Genomic DNA, 15,409 nt, shown 5'->3' with positions numbered 1-15,409 from the left:
GGAAGAATTGAAGCGGCAAGAGATACAGAACATCTCTTTTAACAAAGTGACTAGATTCTCAACACAAAGGTCGGTACAGGAGGGTAGAATTCTACCTATATTCTTGGTGCAGATCACCGCGGACAGCAATGCAGCGCAGTTGTGGAAAGTAAAATTATTCTTCCACCACATAATCTCATGGGAGAAACTTCATAGGAAGGAGACCATACAATACAAACGATGCCAAAGAATCGGACACGCCACGACGAAGAATTTTTACGGACGCGATGCAAATCCAATTGAGAATGTGTGGGCATACATCAAGCAGAAGCTTCGTGGAAGGAAAGTATTCACTTTGAAGCAGTTACCTATAGAAATTCGTCGCATTTGGAGGTCCTTGCCGCATGAATACGCCGTTAACTTGGTCGAAAGCCTTGGAGATGCCAGGCAATTATCGATGCCAATGGTGACTGGACACATTATTAATACAATTGCATCTTTGTTCTGATCGAGTACAATGCATCTACGTATTTGAAAATTTTGTTCAATACATTTTTCTACAAATTAACCCAAACACGGTCATACTTGACTGACTAATTAATAAACAACATTTACAGCATCAAAATAAAGTTAATAGTCTCGAACGTGGCAGCGGATCGGTTAGGCCTAATATGTCTTTCGCAGATGCAGCTAGAGACAGCACGAATAAATCTGAAAAACCGGTCATTCAAACAGAGGCACGTGCGAACGACAGAACAAGATCTATGAAAGTTAATACAGAATCGTCGCAAGGCGTATCTCAAATTCAATCCAGGTTAGATAAACGCGAGAACAGCATTGAAATTATTAATAATAGATTAGATATACTCACGAATCTTATCGTGAAGTTCTATAGTAAAAACGATTAACCTTCATTGATATGACTGCACAAACAACGTCAAAACATAAAATTAAAACCATCGTAGCGAATGTAAATTCCATAATCAGCAATTATAAAAGTACGCAGTTGCTCGACTTTCTAAAGAAAAACGAGCCTGACGTAATGCTAATAAACTAAGCTTAACAAGACTAAGTTAAACAAGAGACACACGCTATTTTTCGAAAATTATAACACTGTTAGAGTTGATAAAAACGCAGGAAGAGGAGGAGATACAGCTATTTTGGTTAAAAAAAATATTAAAAGTAGGATAGTAAGGCTGCTTCTGGCTCAGTTTGTTGTGAGTGTGAGAGAGAGGTTATCGTTGGGGAGGAAGAGAGAGAGATAGTTTCGGAGCAGTTTGTAGGCGCTCGAGGGATGGAGATCGGGCTGGGCGGGTGTATGGGGGGGTAAGTAGGGTGAGAGGGGAAGCGCGGCCGGGGGGAAATGGTGAGTACGAGTCGCCGAGAGCGCTCGAGAGATGGCGCTCGGGGAGGTGGCGGTTCCTCCCGATTCGACCTTGACGCGACTCGTTCTTTAGGGGCGCGCGCCGCTTCTAGCGCGCGATCCGCTGTCGCGATTCTTTAGGGACGCGCGCGACGCTTCTAGCGCGCGATCCGCGAGCGGACGGCGGGCGCCCGGCGTCGAGGGGGCGGGGAATCGTCGGTGGGCGGTCGAGCGGACGGAGGGGCGTCCCTCGTCGCTCTCCTCTTCTCGAGGCGCGCGTTAGCGGCGATACGAGCGCGCTTATCGTGTTTCGGGGCGAGTTTTTTTCCATTTTCCAGCGACGTCGCGCGTCCGGTGACGAGACGCGTCCGAGAGCGAGTACCCGGTTCGGTTAATCGGGGGCGCGTCCTCGCTATTTTTCCCCGTTATAAAAGGACGCCGCGACGGTCTCGAGGTATTAGTACGTTCGAGAATATTTCGCGGCGCGATGAAGCGCGCGCCGAGCGCTTTAACGAGATTAGCCGGAAGAGCGGTGAATGTTCGAATCGAAAGTATCGAGGATATATGGAATTTGGAGATACCGAATTGTTTGAAGAAGGAACTACGCGAACGTTATATAGAGGACTGTTTGTACTGTATAGAAGAGATCGGCTTCGCGGAAGAGTTCGTGCGAGAGGCGAGCGAGACGCGATTCGACGAGCCTTTCGCGAACGTCGGAGCCGATGGCTATTTGCTTTATCGCAATTGGAAACGGCGATACGGAATTCCGAAATTTTCGTGGGAGATGAATCACGTCGTGCATTGTTTCTTTAAGTTCGGTTGCCGATTCGAGAACGGAAATTATTTCGAGGAGAACGAGAGATATTGCGCGCGTAGCTCGAGTTTCGCGAAAAGCGTATCGACGCACGTGACGAAAACGGTGTATAGCGAGATGGTGCCCGCTTGCGATCTCGTCGACGAGGTTTTCGACGTGTCGAATAATTGATGCGCCGGCTGCGAGACGAGAGCTTTGTTCTACATCGAGAATTGCGACGAGGAAGAGACGTGGTTTATTTGTAAAAAATCTTGGCGTTCGTTACACGACGAGTGACGAATCGAGAAACGATGGAGGCGCGCGATCTTCTCGATAGCGCGCGGGACGTCGCGACGGTGCGACGAGTTTCTCGAGTCTCTACGAGAGAGGTGTCGTGGCGAGTGCCGGGGGAGATCGACCGGAGCGATCAATTCTCTTATCGCTCGAATCGTTCGATTAACGGGCGCGAGAGACGATCTCCGTCGACGTTTCGAACGCGTGGAAGGCGGTGTAAAGAGACGCGAGGGATTCTCGTGGTCCGAGATCGAGACGGCTTTCTCTAGACGCGTTTTAACCGGCGCGGTTATTAATTTCGATTATATCGAACCTCGACGATTTCTCGAGGACGCTAGAGATACCGTGCTCGATCGAATACGCGATGTTATGAATGGATATAACAGTGTTAAAGTCAATACCGCGGTCATCGGCGAGTTCGTCTCGCGCGACAAGATCGGTGTTAAGACCATCGTCACGAAGAATTATCCGCTTCTACCTCTTTCCGACTTGCGAGAGTGGTACGAGAAGCTAATGGTCGACGCTACTCTAGCCTCGTTGGAGGAGTTTCAGGAGCGCGATAGCGGATGGGCGTTATCGCGAATATTCAATTTAACGGTGAACGTGAACAGATACAATCCTATGCGCGCGGGGTGCTAGGTTAAATTACCGCGAGAGATCATGTTGAAGAAAGCGGTAATAAACGTGCAATCTAATGACAATGCGTGTTTCGCATGGGCGGTGGTCGCCGCTCTGTATCCGGCCGAAAAAAACGCGGATCGGGAATCTTCGTATCCGCATTACACGACAGTGTTGAATCTGGAGGGCGTTAAGTTTCCTATGAGTTTGAATAAAATTACTAGATTCGAGCGTATTAACGACATATCTATCAATGTGTACACCGTTCGAGATAAAAAAGAAGGAAAAGGCGGTTGCCGCGTCGTTCCTCTGCGTCTCACTGACGATAAAAAGGACAGACACATTAATTTGCTGTATTTTGACGATACGACGCGACGAGATAACGCGACGCATTTCGCGTGGATCAAGAATTTGTCGCGACTCGCAACTGAGCGGTAGGCGACGTAAATCGCATATATGCGATCGGTGAGTACGAATTAAAAGAATCGTCGCGCGATGTTGATAATGCGCGCGATTTAAAAATGTGCGTTATGTCGCAGATGCATGCACTATTTTCGAACGAGCGATAAGTTATCGGCTCACAGCGTGGACTGCGGAAGGATGAACGAGTGCGCTATAGTCCTTCCTACCAAAGACGACAAATGGTTAGAGTTTCGCAACTATAGTAGAAAGGAGCGACTTCCATTCGTGGTGTACGCCGATCTCGAATGCGTGCTGAAGAAGAAAGAGGAGAGCAGAACGTCGAACACATCTATCGTTCAGCATCACGAAGTCTATAGCGTCGGATATTACGCGCGATGCGCGCTCAATGGCGTCAGCTCGACCTACAGAGCTTATCGCGGCGAGGATTGCGTATTGTGGTTCGTTAAAGAACTGCGCGATCTAGCGCTTCGCGCGAAGACTATTCTCGATACCGATGCTCCTATGATGGATCTTACACCGGACGAGTGGGAGAGATTCGTAAGCGCGACGCGCTGCAGCGTATGCGAGAGACCGTTCGAATCGGGAGACGCTCGCGTGCGCGATCACTGTCATCTGACCGGACGGTACAGAGGTCCGGCGCATTCGAATTGTAATTTAAATTATAAGGATACTTACGTAATTCCCGTATTCTTTCACAATTTATCGGGCTACGACGCGCATTTTATCATTAAAGATGTAGCTAACGCTTTTCCCGGTAGCGTGGAAGTATTGCCGATAACGAAAGAAACGTACATCTCTTTCACGAAGAACGTCGGGGATGCGTGGGACGAGGGATGGTTCGGGAGACGTTTGAAATTGCGTTTCGTGGATTCTTTCAAATTTCTAAGCGCGAGTCTCGAGAAATTGGCGTCGTATCTAGACAAGAGCGAATTGAGGATCGCGCGTTCGGAATTTTCCGATCTTAGCGACGCCGATTTCGAGCTTCTCGCGCGAAAGGGCGTATTTCCGTACGAGTATGTCGACGACGTAGATAAATTGCTGGAGACTCGTCTATCGCCGCGCGAGGCTTTTCACAGTTCGCTAACCGGTGACGCGATATCCGAGAGCGATTACGCGCGCGCGATAAGTGTCTGGGAGCGGTTTCGCGTCGAAACGTTGGGCAATTTTAGCGATTTGTATTTAAAGACCGACGTTCTTCTATTGGCCGATGTCTTCGAAAATTTTCGCGACGCGTGTATGAGGAGTTATAATTTAGATCCCGCATATTATTACACGTTACCGGGATACACATGGGACGCTATGTTAAAGTATACGGGTGTGCGATTCGAATTGTTAACCGACATCAATATGGTGATGTTCGTGGAACGCGGAATACGCGGCGGGCTAAGTCAATGTTCCAACAGATACGCGCGCGCTAATAACAAGTATTTACAGTCGTACGATCCTTCGGAACCATCGTCGTATCTCATGTACTTCGATATAAATAATTTGTATGGATGGGCGATGTGTCAATCGTTGCCTTACGAAAATTTTCGATGGGTCGATGACGTTACAAGCGTTGACTTAACGTCCGTGACATCGGACTTGCCTATCGGTTACATTCTAGAGGTCGACCTTGCGTATCCGTCCGACCTCACGATTCTCACGCTGACTTGCCATTCTGCCCGACGCGCGATAAGCCGCCCGGAAAACGAGACGAGAAGCTTCTCGCCACGCTGTACGATAAGAGCCGTTACGTAATATATTATCGCAATCTACAGCAATGCGTTCGACACGGATTACGAAAATACACAGAATATTGCGATTCGCGCAATCTCCATGGCTGCGCGAATGCATCGAACTGAATACGCGACTACGAATTAACGCGAAAAACGAGTTCGAGAAAAATCTATATAAATTGATGAATAACGCCGTGTTCGGCAAAACTATGGAGAACGTGCGCAAACATTCGAATGTTCGACTTGTGACTCGATGGGACGGGCGATACGGCGCGGAGGCAATGATCGCGAAGCCGAACTTTCACAGTAGAAGCGTCTTCGCGGAGGATCTCGTAGCCGTGGAATTGCGCAAACTCGAGGTTAAGTTCAACAAACCGATTTATGTGGGTATGTGCATTCTCGACATATCTAAGATTCGTTTGTACGAATTTCACTACGAGTACATGCTACCATTGTATCGAGATAAGTGTAGAATAATGTACACCGACACGGATAGTCTCATTTATCGCGTCGAGTGCGAGGACGTGTACGAGAATATGAAGCGCGATATCGACAGATTCGATACAAGCGATTACGCGACGGACAACGCGTACGGTATGCCTCTCGCTAATAAAAAAATACCCGGTGCGATGAAGGATGAGAACGCTGGCGCGATTATAACCGAATTTATCGGACTCAGAGCGAAAATGTACGCGCTGCGAGTCGACGGTAGAAGCGATACGAAAAAGATCAAGGGTGTTAAGAGTGGCGTCGTCGCGAGAACGGTAACGTTCGACGATTACGCGCGCTGTCTTCGACGGGGGATCGAGATGAAGCGCGAGCAGTTTTGTATAAGATCCGAGTTACACGAGATGTATACAGTGTCGGAGTTGAAGATCCCGCTCAGTCCGCACGATGACAAGCGATACGCGATATCGGGAACTACGGATACGTTACCGTGGGGGCATTATAAAATACCGCTGTAAGGAGCGAAAAACGTATATCGAGAAAATACTATACGTTTCTTAAAATATTTAAACTTTAGTAGTTTATTGTTAGTACAAACATATTTTATAAATAATATATTACCATTGTATTTTTGATATAATATTTCGCGGTCGCGCCGAAAATAATAGTTCGAGAAGAACTTCTAATTGAAACACATGTTTTTAACTTAAAAAGAAAAAATTATACCAAAGAGACGCGTTTCTAAATTTCAAATCAACGTATACAAGTTTTACATCACAGGCTTGTATTCTTTGACTTGGAATTTCGAGACTTGAAACATCGATGAACGTTCTACGATATCGCGAAGAGACGCGTTTCTAAATTTCACATCAATATATACAAGTTTTATATCACAGGCTTGTATTCTTTGATTTGGAATTTCGAGACTCGAAACATCCGTGAACGTTCTACGAATCGTCTCGAAGAACGCGTGATGAGAAAACGTTGGTTAACGTTCTATGAATTATCGCGAAGAGACGCGTTTCTAAATTTCATATCAACGTATACAAGTTTTACATCACAGGCTTGTATTCTTTGATTTGGAATTTCGAGACTCGAAACATCGATGAACGTTTTACGAATCGTCTCGAAGAACGCGCGATGAGAAAACGTTGGTTAACGTTCTACGAATTATCGAGAAGAGACGCGTTTCTAAATTTCATGTCAAAGTATATGAATTTTATATCACAGGTTTGTATTCTTTGATTTGGAATTTCGAGACTCGAAACATCGGTGGACGTTCTACGAATCGTCTCGAAGAACGCGCGTTTTACGCGAATAATATAATTTGAATATAGTTTATTGTAATAGATTTTAATAAAAAATGGAAATATTTGATCGGTCTTATTTATAATAATAGATTTTAATAATAGATTTTAATAAAAAATGGATCGGTCCTATTTATAATAGATTTTAATAAAAAATCGTGGAAATGTTCGATCAGTCTTATATGTAATAGATTTTGTTAAAATCTATTATAAATAGGACTGATCGGACATTTTCACGATCTTTCTATTATGCTCTCGAAAGTGTTTTATATAGAATAATGTGAAAAAAATGTTAATGCGAGTTCTGATGTTATCATAGTGACGTAATAGAGAATGTATACAGAGCGCGAGAAAGAGTACGTATAAAGTTTGAAAGAGAGAACGCAGGATACGGCGGCCGCGTAGCGGCGCGAGAGAGAACTCGTATAGAACGCGAGAAAAAATTTGTATATAACGCCAAAAAGACGAACTCGCGCGTGTTTTTGCGATGTAAAAAATCATGGGAACCATCATTCTGTCTAAGTCTCGGCTAATCTGGACTCGATTTGGCAAATTCTCGCGTTCTCTCTCATTAGCATAGAGCATATATCATGCTACATGCAAGCGAGAGAGAACGCAACGAAGCTTACCAAAAATCGAGTCGAGATTAGCCGCGAGTTAGACAGAGCGATGATTTCCATGATTCTTTATTATATTTTTGAAAGTGTTATATATAGAGCAACGCGAAAAAAAGGTTACCGCGAGATATGATGTTCGCTTAATGATGCGATGAAGAATGTATATAGAACGTAAGAAAGAGTCTGTATAAAGCGCGAAAGAGAGAACGCAGGATGCGGCGGCCGCGTAGCGGCGCGAGAAAGAATTTATGTGGAGCGCGAGAGAGAACTCGTATAGTTATATTTAATATATATAGTTATATTTAATATTGTATAGTTTAATATATGTAGTTTTATTTAATAAAAATACATTTTTATCATAATACAGCTGTTTTATTAATCCAAGAATTGTGCGATTCGTCCATTCCTAACCATTTCACGTAAACCTCGTCGCCCTTTCGACGCAGCACCTTTTCTACGAGATACACGTCGGGATCGCCGACGCGCAGCAACTCGTGCTCGTAGAATCCTCCGGCGATCGGCTCGCCGCGCGAATCCTTTAACAGATACGTTACGGGATTAGTCCGTTGTATCTTAGTTATTCGAAAAATCTCTGTAGTCCAGTTGGGTGTGAAGCCTTTCTCGAAGATCGTCTTAAATTTGCTGACGCGTACCGGATCGGCTACTTTGAATTTCGCCGGAGCCGCGATCTTTATATTGCTGTATACAGTATTTAAAAGTTTATCGGCGATCGCTGGAGTCACGTCGACGGGTCTCATACCTATAGTGCGATGTTTTCGCGCGTTATATTCCTCGACGAGTCGAGGTAACTCATCGATCCACTTGTACGTTCCGTTTAGCGTGAAGTACTTCCACATAGAGTTTTTGAGCGTACGATTGAATCGTTCGACTATCGACGCCTTTATCACCGAGTACGTCGAGTAATGATTCACTCCGCGCTTCTTCGCAAAATTTCGCACATCGGCATTGTAAAATTCTTTTTCTTTATCGGTCTGCAGATTTTTCGGACACCGCTTAGAGTCTCGCACTATTTTAGATAACGCTCGGGTAACCTCGTTCGCGCTTATGCTCTTAAGCGGTACAGCCCATGCGTATTTGCTTAATGCGTCGATAACGGTGAGTATGTAGTTGTGGCCTTTGTTGAGTCTCGCGTAAGGACGCATCTCGACCACATCCGCTTGCCATAGGTCGTCGTACCCGCGCACCGCAACGCGACGACGCAGGAAGTTTCTTCTCGCGGGCGCGTGCAATTCCTCGACTAGTCTTCGTTTTTCGACGCTCATAATTCTCTTCTCTTTCTCTCGAGAATAACGTTGGGTGGAATCTCTCTTTCGAGCGGCTCGCCGCTCCCGCTAATCTTCGCCAGTTCCCTCACTCTTCCCGATAGCTCGTCCGCGTCTCTCTTCAATCGCGACGTTGAATTTTCCAATTCTCGTATCTTCGCCTCGGATTTCACCGCGGAATTCGCCGCGATGCGCGATTTTTGAGTTAGTTCCTGTATTACTTTACCTTGATTGAACATTATTTTACGATCGCTCGCGTTTCTCGTCGAGGACTCCGCCGCGTTGAGCGATATAGTATTTTTCGCGACCTCGATTCGATCGTTTAAACCTTTGATTCGTTTATCCAAAATATCGATCCGTTTATCTAGAGCGTTAGCGCTCGTTTCTATTCTCGAAATGGAATTTTCCGCAGCGTCTATTCGTTTACTCAGAGCGTCATCGCGCGTTTTTATCTCGGAAACGAAACTTTCCGCGACGTCTATTCGTTTCCTCAGAGCATCGTCGCGCGCTTTTATTTCGGAGACGAAACTCTCCGCGACGTCTATTCGTTTACCCAAAGCGCTATCGAGCTGAGCGAGTCTCGTGAACAGTAGAATGACGTCCTGTCCCGCCTCGTCCGCGTCTTTTCTCAATTGCGATGTGATTCCCTCGACGTAGCTTTTGCTTGTCGCGTCGGCGTCCTCCTCAGGTTGAGCCAAGCGTTTTATCTTGCGCTTTCTCGCGTCGTACTCGATGGAAGAGCTTAGACACAGCGCGTTATTGCGCACGTAATTTCGCAGAGACTCGATAGCCGGACGTAGTCTTCCGGTTCTCGCGTCGTAGCCTCGGTTTCTTAGAGGTGAGCCGAATTTGCTCACGGACATCGCGAATTCCGCGTACGACTGCGACGGTCGTCCACGCGACGGTTCGATTTATACGATCGCTCCTGTCTCGCGAAGCTCCTCGATTATCGATAAAATCTCGTTTTCGTGAGCGTTGTTGCCGAGTGGCCTTCACTTGGACACAGTACAATTGGACACGGTGCAAATGGACACGTTACAAATGGACACGAGATTGTGCACACGGTTCAATTGGACACAGGGCATATGGACACAGTAATTTTGGATACCGTAGCTTTTGGACACATAAGAAAATACGCATCGTTTACTTGGACACCGCTCAATTGGACACTGTTCATTTGGACACCGTTCGTTTGGACACCGTTCATTTGCCCACCGTTCGTTTGGACACCGTTCATTTGCCCACCGTTCGTTTGGACACCGTTCATTTGCCCACCGTTCGTTTGGACACCGTTCATTTGCCCACCGTTCGTTTGGACACCGTTCATTTGTACACAGAAACATGCGCACTGTTTGTTTGAATATGTAACAGATGGAGAGAAATAAAAATCATTTTGGGAAAATATAATCAGTATTCTTATAACACTTTATACTGGTAAATCTATGTAAAATATGAAATCGTGAAAAGGAGATACATTTGAAGGTTATAATATCTGTCAAAATAAAATATATTCATACTTATATATCTCTGATACTGATGTCATTAATTTTACATTGCTTTTAGCACTTTGTTTAGCCTTTCGCATATTTGGATGTCATGCATGGATACAGTGGGTTCCGCCCCCCCTGCGGGGGGGCTCCACTTCCGGAAGATATAACCTAACCCAAACCTATTTCTTATTTAAAACAAAAATTTGGTGTGGATTACGTCGTATAATTTAAATCAAATTTTGGTGTCCAAACGAACGGTGTGTCCAAACGAACGGTGGGCAAATGAACGGTGTCCAAACGAACGGTGGGCAAATAACGGTGTCCAAACGAACGGTGTCCAAATGAACGGTGCGCATCTTTCTGTGTCCAAACGAACGGTGTCCAAATGAACAGTGTCCAATTGAGCGGTGTCCAAGTAAACGATGCGTATTTTCTTATGTGTCCAAAAGCTACGGTATCCAAAATTACTGTGTCCATATGCCCTGTGTCCAATTGAACCGTGTGCAAAATCTCGTGTCCATTTGTAACGTGTCCATTTGCACCGTGTCCAATTATACTGTGTCCAAGTGCACCACTCCCTTGTTGCCGGCTCGACGCGAAGCGTCTAACAATCGCAGACGATCCACTAATTCGTTCGGATCGTCCCAATGGACGTAATCGATTTTATTGTTCGTGACACGCATAGTCGACGGTACGCGACCCGCGCCTGTTTTTTTCGCGCCGCTGCCGTGAATAAGCGGAGCGATAATGAATTTGTATTTGTATCCTTTATTTCCTAAGACAGACTTTTTAGCATCATGATCGCGTCTATGAGCGTTCGTTGTTAACAATATACTTCTGTATGTTAATTTATCCTTTTTTGTATATATGAGACTATTAGGAATTTTTATAAAAATTAATTCGTACAAACCGGGAGTACCGATATATTTAATCTATGAATATGGAATCATTTGCGTCTACGTCGAATCGCTTATCGCTGAGCATCGCGCTTTTCTCGCCGATGTAAACTCCGTAAACGTGATCGATCTCGTTCGGCGCTTCTCCGCCGAGAAGAGTCCCCATATATTTTCGCCCTAACGGTCCTAGTCGACCGTGTGATATCTCGCGATCTTGAGAAATTCGCGAAATTTGTCTAACGGGTATTTCGAGCGTCGAGGGCGATTCGAGACTCTCGGATTCGAACGTTTCGTACTCTTCGGTTTCGTTTCGCGCGAGTGGATCTCTCTCGACGGAATACTCGTTTAATGGAGTAGAAACGGCGTTCAATCGTCGTCGCGCGCGTATTCGTTTCGCCTTAGGTTTTTTCCAAACGGGAGTCAGCGCTTCGTCCTTCCATTTTTCCTCGACGCTCGTCGTCGAGGGTGAGGCGTCGATCGCGTCTCGTTTTATCGTCTCGCTCGGCACGATCAGCGATGCGCCGCAGCGGTTCGACGATCGGTTTGAAACGACTCTCTATCGCGATCTCGCTTTCCATTTTGCCGGTCTTCAATGCTCTGTGTTTTTTACGAATCGACGCGCGCGTCTTAGCTATCTCTTTCGCTGTCTTTTCGCGTTCACCGATATCCGTCGAGGCCATTGCGACTTCTTCTAACTCGCGGGAGAGAGCGATCGGCGCGTTCGACGTATCCGCGACGACTGATCGCTCTACGGTACAATGAAGTCGTTAAACCCTCGTCTGTATCTACCGGCGCGAAGCGCGCTATCTTTGTCGATCACTAAGAAACCATATTTATACCGCCAACACGCGCGACATAGCGCGTGAAAATTCTCGTACGACATATCCGTGTTCACGTGATCGTTGTATGCGTGACGTAAATTAGTGCCGTCCTGTTTAAAGAGAATTAACAGATTCGCGTTATCTCAAATCAAATGCTTCGGTATTTTAGCGTACGTTTGGCACAGATAGAAGCAATCGACGTTCGAGTGTCGACTCATAGCGAAATACTCCCTGATAGTATCTTGTTTGTCGCACGCTACATCGTCGAACACGAATATCGAATTCGGGAGAGCTTCGCTGGGTGAAATAACGTCAAAGTTATTAGAAAATGTGAAATAACCTATATCTTCCATCGGTGTTAATAAATTTTCTAAATATTGATATTTAGGCTGCTGCAACGACTTCGAGTAAACGTAAACGTTCTACGAAGCGTACGCCATGCGGACTCTCCAACAAACTTATCAACGCGTTTGTTTTGCCGCAACTAGAAGGCCCGCAAATGACGCAGCGAATAGCGCTCGGTAATAGACGACCGTTTCTGCGCGCTTCTTTCGACGGTCGCGTCCTATTGTCGAGGTTCGTCACCTTTATCGCGATCGGTTGCCGCACGAAGCGCATTCCTCTCGCCGCGCGCGTGCGCGGTACACTTGCGCGAGGCAGGGCGAGACCTTTTTATTTATATACGAATAGATCGCTATCAATCGCGCAGTAGCGAATCGCGCGCGATGAATCGAGATGTTTATCCTACTAATAGATGGCGACGATATTCTCGATTTCACCACCGATCAATTGCGGTATATTCCGAAAATAATTTTACTAAAGCATTTCGGTCGCTACGTGGAACGATTGTGGGAGAAACTGCCCGAATATATAAGAGTGGATCCGGAGGTGCGGCGCTACCGTCGATGTCTAGAGCATTATAATCGCCCCTGGCAACGAACGCACATCGACGGTCCGGCGCCGTTTGTTAAAGATTGCGGCGAATGCAATTCGCGAAACGGCGGTACGGTGTGAGCCATGACGCTGGCTTGTTGAATAGAGCGATAAACGCGCTCCCTTTCGAACTACATATACCTGGATATCAATTTTGCGGGCCGGGTACTCGTCTCGCGAAACGACTCGCGCGAGGCGATCGAGGCGTCAATCCTCTGGACGCGGCCTGCCGCGAGCACGATATCGCGTACTCGCGGAGCGGCGAGCTCACCGATCGACACGTCGCCGACCACGCGCTCGCCGAGAGAGCGCGCGAGCGCGTCGCGGCTAAAGACTCGACTCTCGGCGAGAGAGCCGCTGCGGCGGCTGTATGGATGGCTATGAAATCGAAGACAAAACTTGGAATGGGTGCAACGAGAATCAAGAGAAAGAAGAACAAAAGGAGAACAATCGCTACGAGGAAAAGAACGCTTCCGATAGCGAAACGCGGCGGCTTTTTACCCCTGCTTCCGTTATTGGGAGCTCTCGGTTCTTTGGCCGGGGGAGCGGCGAGAATCGCGAAAGCGGTGAACGATCGCAAAGCGGCGCGACGACAGCTGGAGGAGTTGCAGCGCCACGATCGCGCGATGGAGGGTCGCGGTTTATATCTCGCGCCGTACAAGCACGGGAGTGGCGCGTCCTCGGCGAGAAGAAGAGCTAAAAAAAAACTTCGCGTAAACAGACGCTAGAGATCCTCCCATCCGTTGGAGCAACGACGAACGAACAATTAAATCGCGCGGCGATACTCTCGTGCGTACCTCACTTTAGAGGTGTGTTTATGCGCGACGCGCTTCCGTCGCGAGCGCGCCGCGATGAGAGCGGCATTGTGAATTTAGACGACGCATCCGGACCGGGTACTCATTGGGTGGCGTACGCGAACAAAGGGGACGACGCGATTTACTACGACGGTTACCGCGATCTTCGTCCTCCGCACGAACTCGCGCGTTATCTCGGGCGCGACGCAAACATTCGATACAATCGTCGCTCCGAACAGACGCGCGATCAGAATATCTGCGGACAATTGAGTCTTCGATTTCTCCGAGGAGTCGATTGGAGGAATCGTCGACTATAATATCAACCGTTATTCGTCGATCGAGCGCAGTTCGATCGCTCTCGCCGATCATGTCGCTGACTCTCACTCTTTCCGGACGAAGCAGTGTTCTCGCGGCGAGTTATTTTCCGCCTCTCGATTTAAACGACGACGATTACGAATTAGGTTTAACCAATTTCGAAACTTATAATACGATACCGAATATAAATTCCACGAATAATAAATTTTACTTCGACGATAATGACGAGATTCCAGTAGGATCTTACGAATTAAGCGCTATAAACGCGTATCTAAGAGCGGCGATTCGTCACAAACAACGAGCGAGAGAGGAGGAACGAGAACGCGAAAACGAAAACGAAGAACCGGAAACGAATGATGACGATTACATATACGATGTTGATGACGATTATTTCGAAGACGATAAGAATGGCAATAAAAGAGAAAATTCTATAACGCTTCGCGGTAACGATAACACTATGAGAAGCGAAATTAAGTGCGCGTATCGAGTAAATTTCACAAAACCCGATAATATCGGTTCGCTCCTGGGTTTCTCGTCTCGCGTATTACAACCAAATAAATGGTACGCATCCGATAAACCGATAAATATTATGGCCATTAATCTCATTCGAGTAGAGTGCAACGTCACGACAGGAGCGTATCATAACAACAAATCCGCGCATACTATACATGAATTCGCGCCTAACGTTCCACCCGGATATAAAGTGTCGGAGATTCCAACGCAGATCATTTACCTTCCGATCATCGCGCGGACCATTACCGATATAAACATGCGTGTTGTGAACCAAAACGGAAAATTGATCGATTTTCGCAGCGAGGAGATCACGATTCGTCTACACGTGCGGCGAAAACGTAGAGAAGCGCGCGATGCTCGTAGTGAACGGATCGAACGCGAGAAACGCGCCCATTATCGCTGTCGCGTCGCCTCTAAACGCGGAAAAGAGAAGGAAGAAGGGAGGAAGACTAACCGTCGCCAACGAGACTTTTCTGCGCTCTTTGGGTTTCGTCGTGCCGAGGATCGCTTCTTCGTAAAAAGCGGAATGTGCGACATTCTAAGTATCAGTAGGGAGCCGATCTTCGACGATCGCATCGTCAAGATTGAGACTCACACGTACAACCCTTACGCCAATACTACGTTCGGAAATAGCGATGAGATACGAATTCCTATACAACAGCAAGATTTGTACACGTTGCCTTGCGACAGTTTTCTCTACGTTGAAAGCAGACTCGAGTCGAAGGAAGCACCGAGCGCGCAAGGGGAAATCGCATCGGTGACGAGACTAGTGAACAATTAGTACTCTGCGTTGATACCACTGCTT

At 46.8% G+C, this 15,409-nt stretch overlaps 2 protein-coding genes across 2 annotated transcripts; one reads left to right on the top strand and one right to left on the bottom strand.

Annotated features, from left to right (window-relative positions):
* Window positions 1–3,089: 3,089 nt before the first annotated feature.
* Window positions 3,090–6,153, top strand: LOC138944338 (uncharacterized). The gene is made up of 3 exons (XM_070315232.1): window positions 3,090–3,279; window positions 3,667–4,894; window positions 5,265–6,153. Exons 1-3 carry the CDS (start codon window positions 3,090–3,092, stop codon window positions 6,151–6,153), a joined length of 2,307 nt encoding a protein of 768 aa, XP_070171333.1.
* Window positions 6,154–8,838: 2,685 nt separating this feature from the next.
* Window positions 8,839–9,705, bottom strand: LOC138944336 (tropomyosin-like). Its single transcript, XM_070315231.1, has one exon. The coding sequence runs from the start codon at window positions 9,703–9,705 to the stop codon at window positions 8,839–8,841; it is 867 nt and encodes a 288-aa protein (XP_070171332.1).
* Between the last annotated feature and the right edge of the window lie 5,704 nt (window positions 9,706–15,409).

The sequence above is a fragment of the Polyergus mexicanus genome, unplaced genomic scaffold (assembly GCF_030449975.1).
Source record: "Polyergus mexicanus isolate NDT 795.1 unplaced genomic scaffold, iyPolMexi1.0 SCAF_160, whole genome shotgun sequence".
Lineage (NCBI taxonomy): Eukaryota > Metazoa > Arthropoda > Insecta > Hymenoptera > Formicidae > Polyergus > Polyergus mexicanus.
This window is presented reverse-complemented; position numbering and strand designations above follow the sequence as displayed.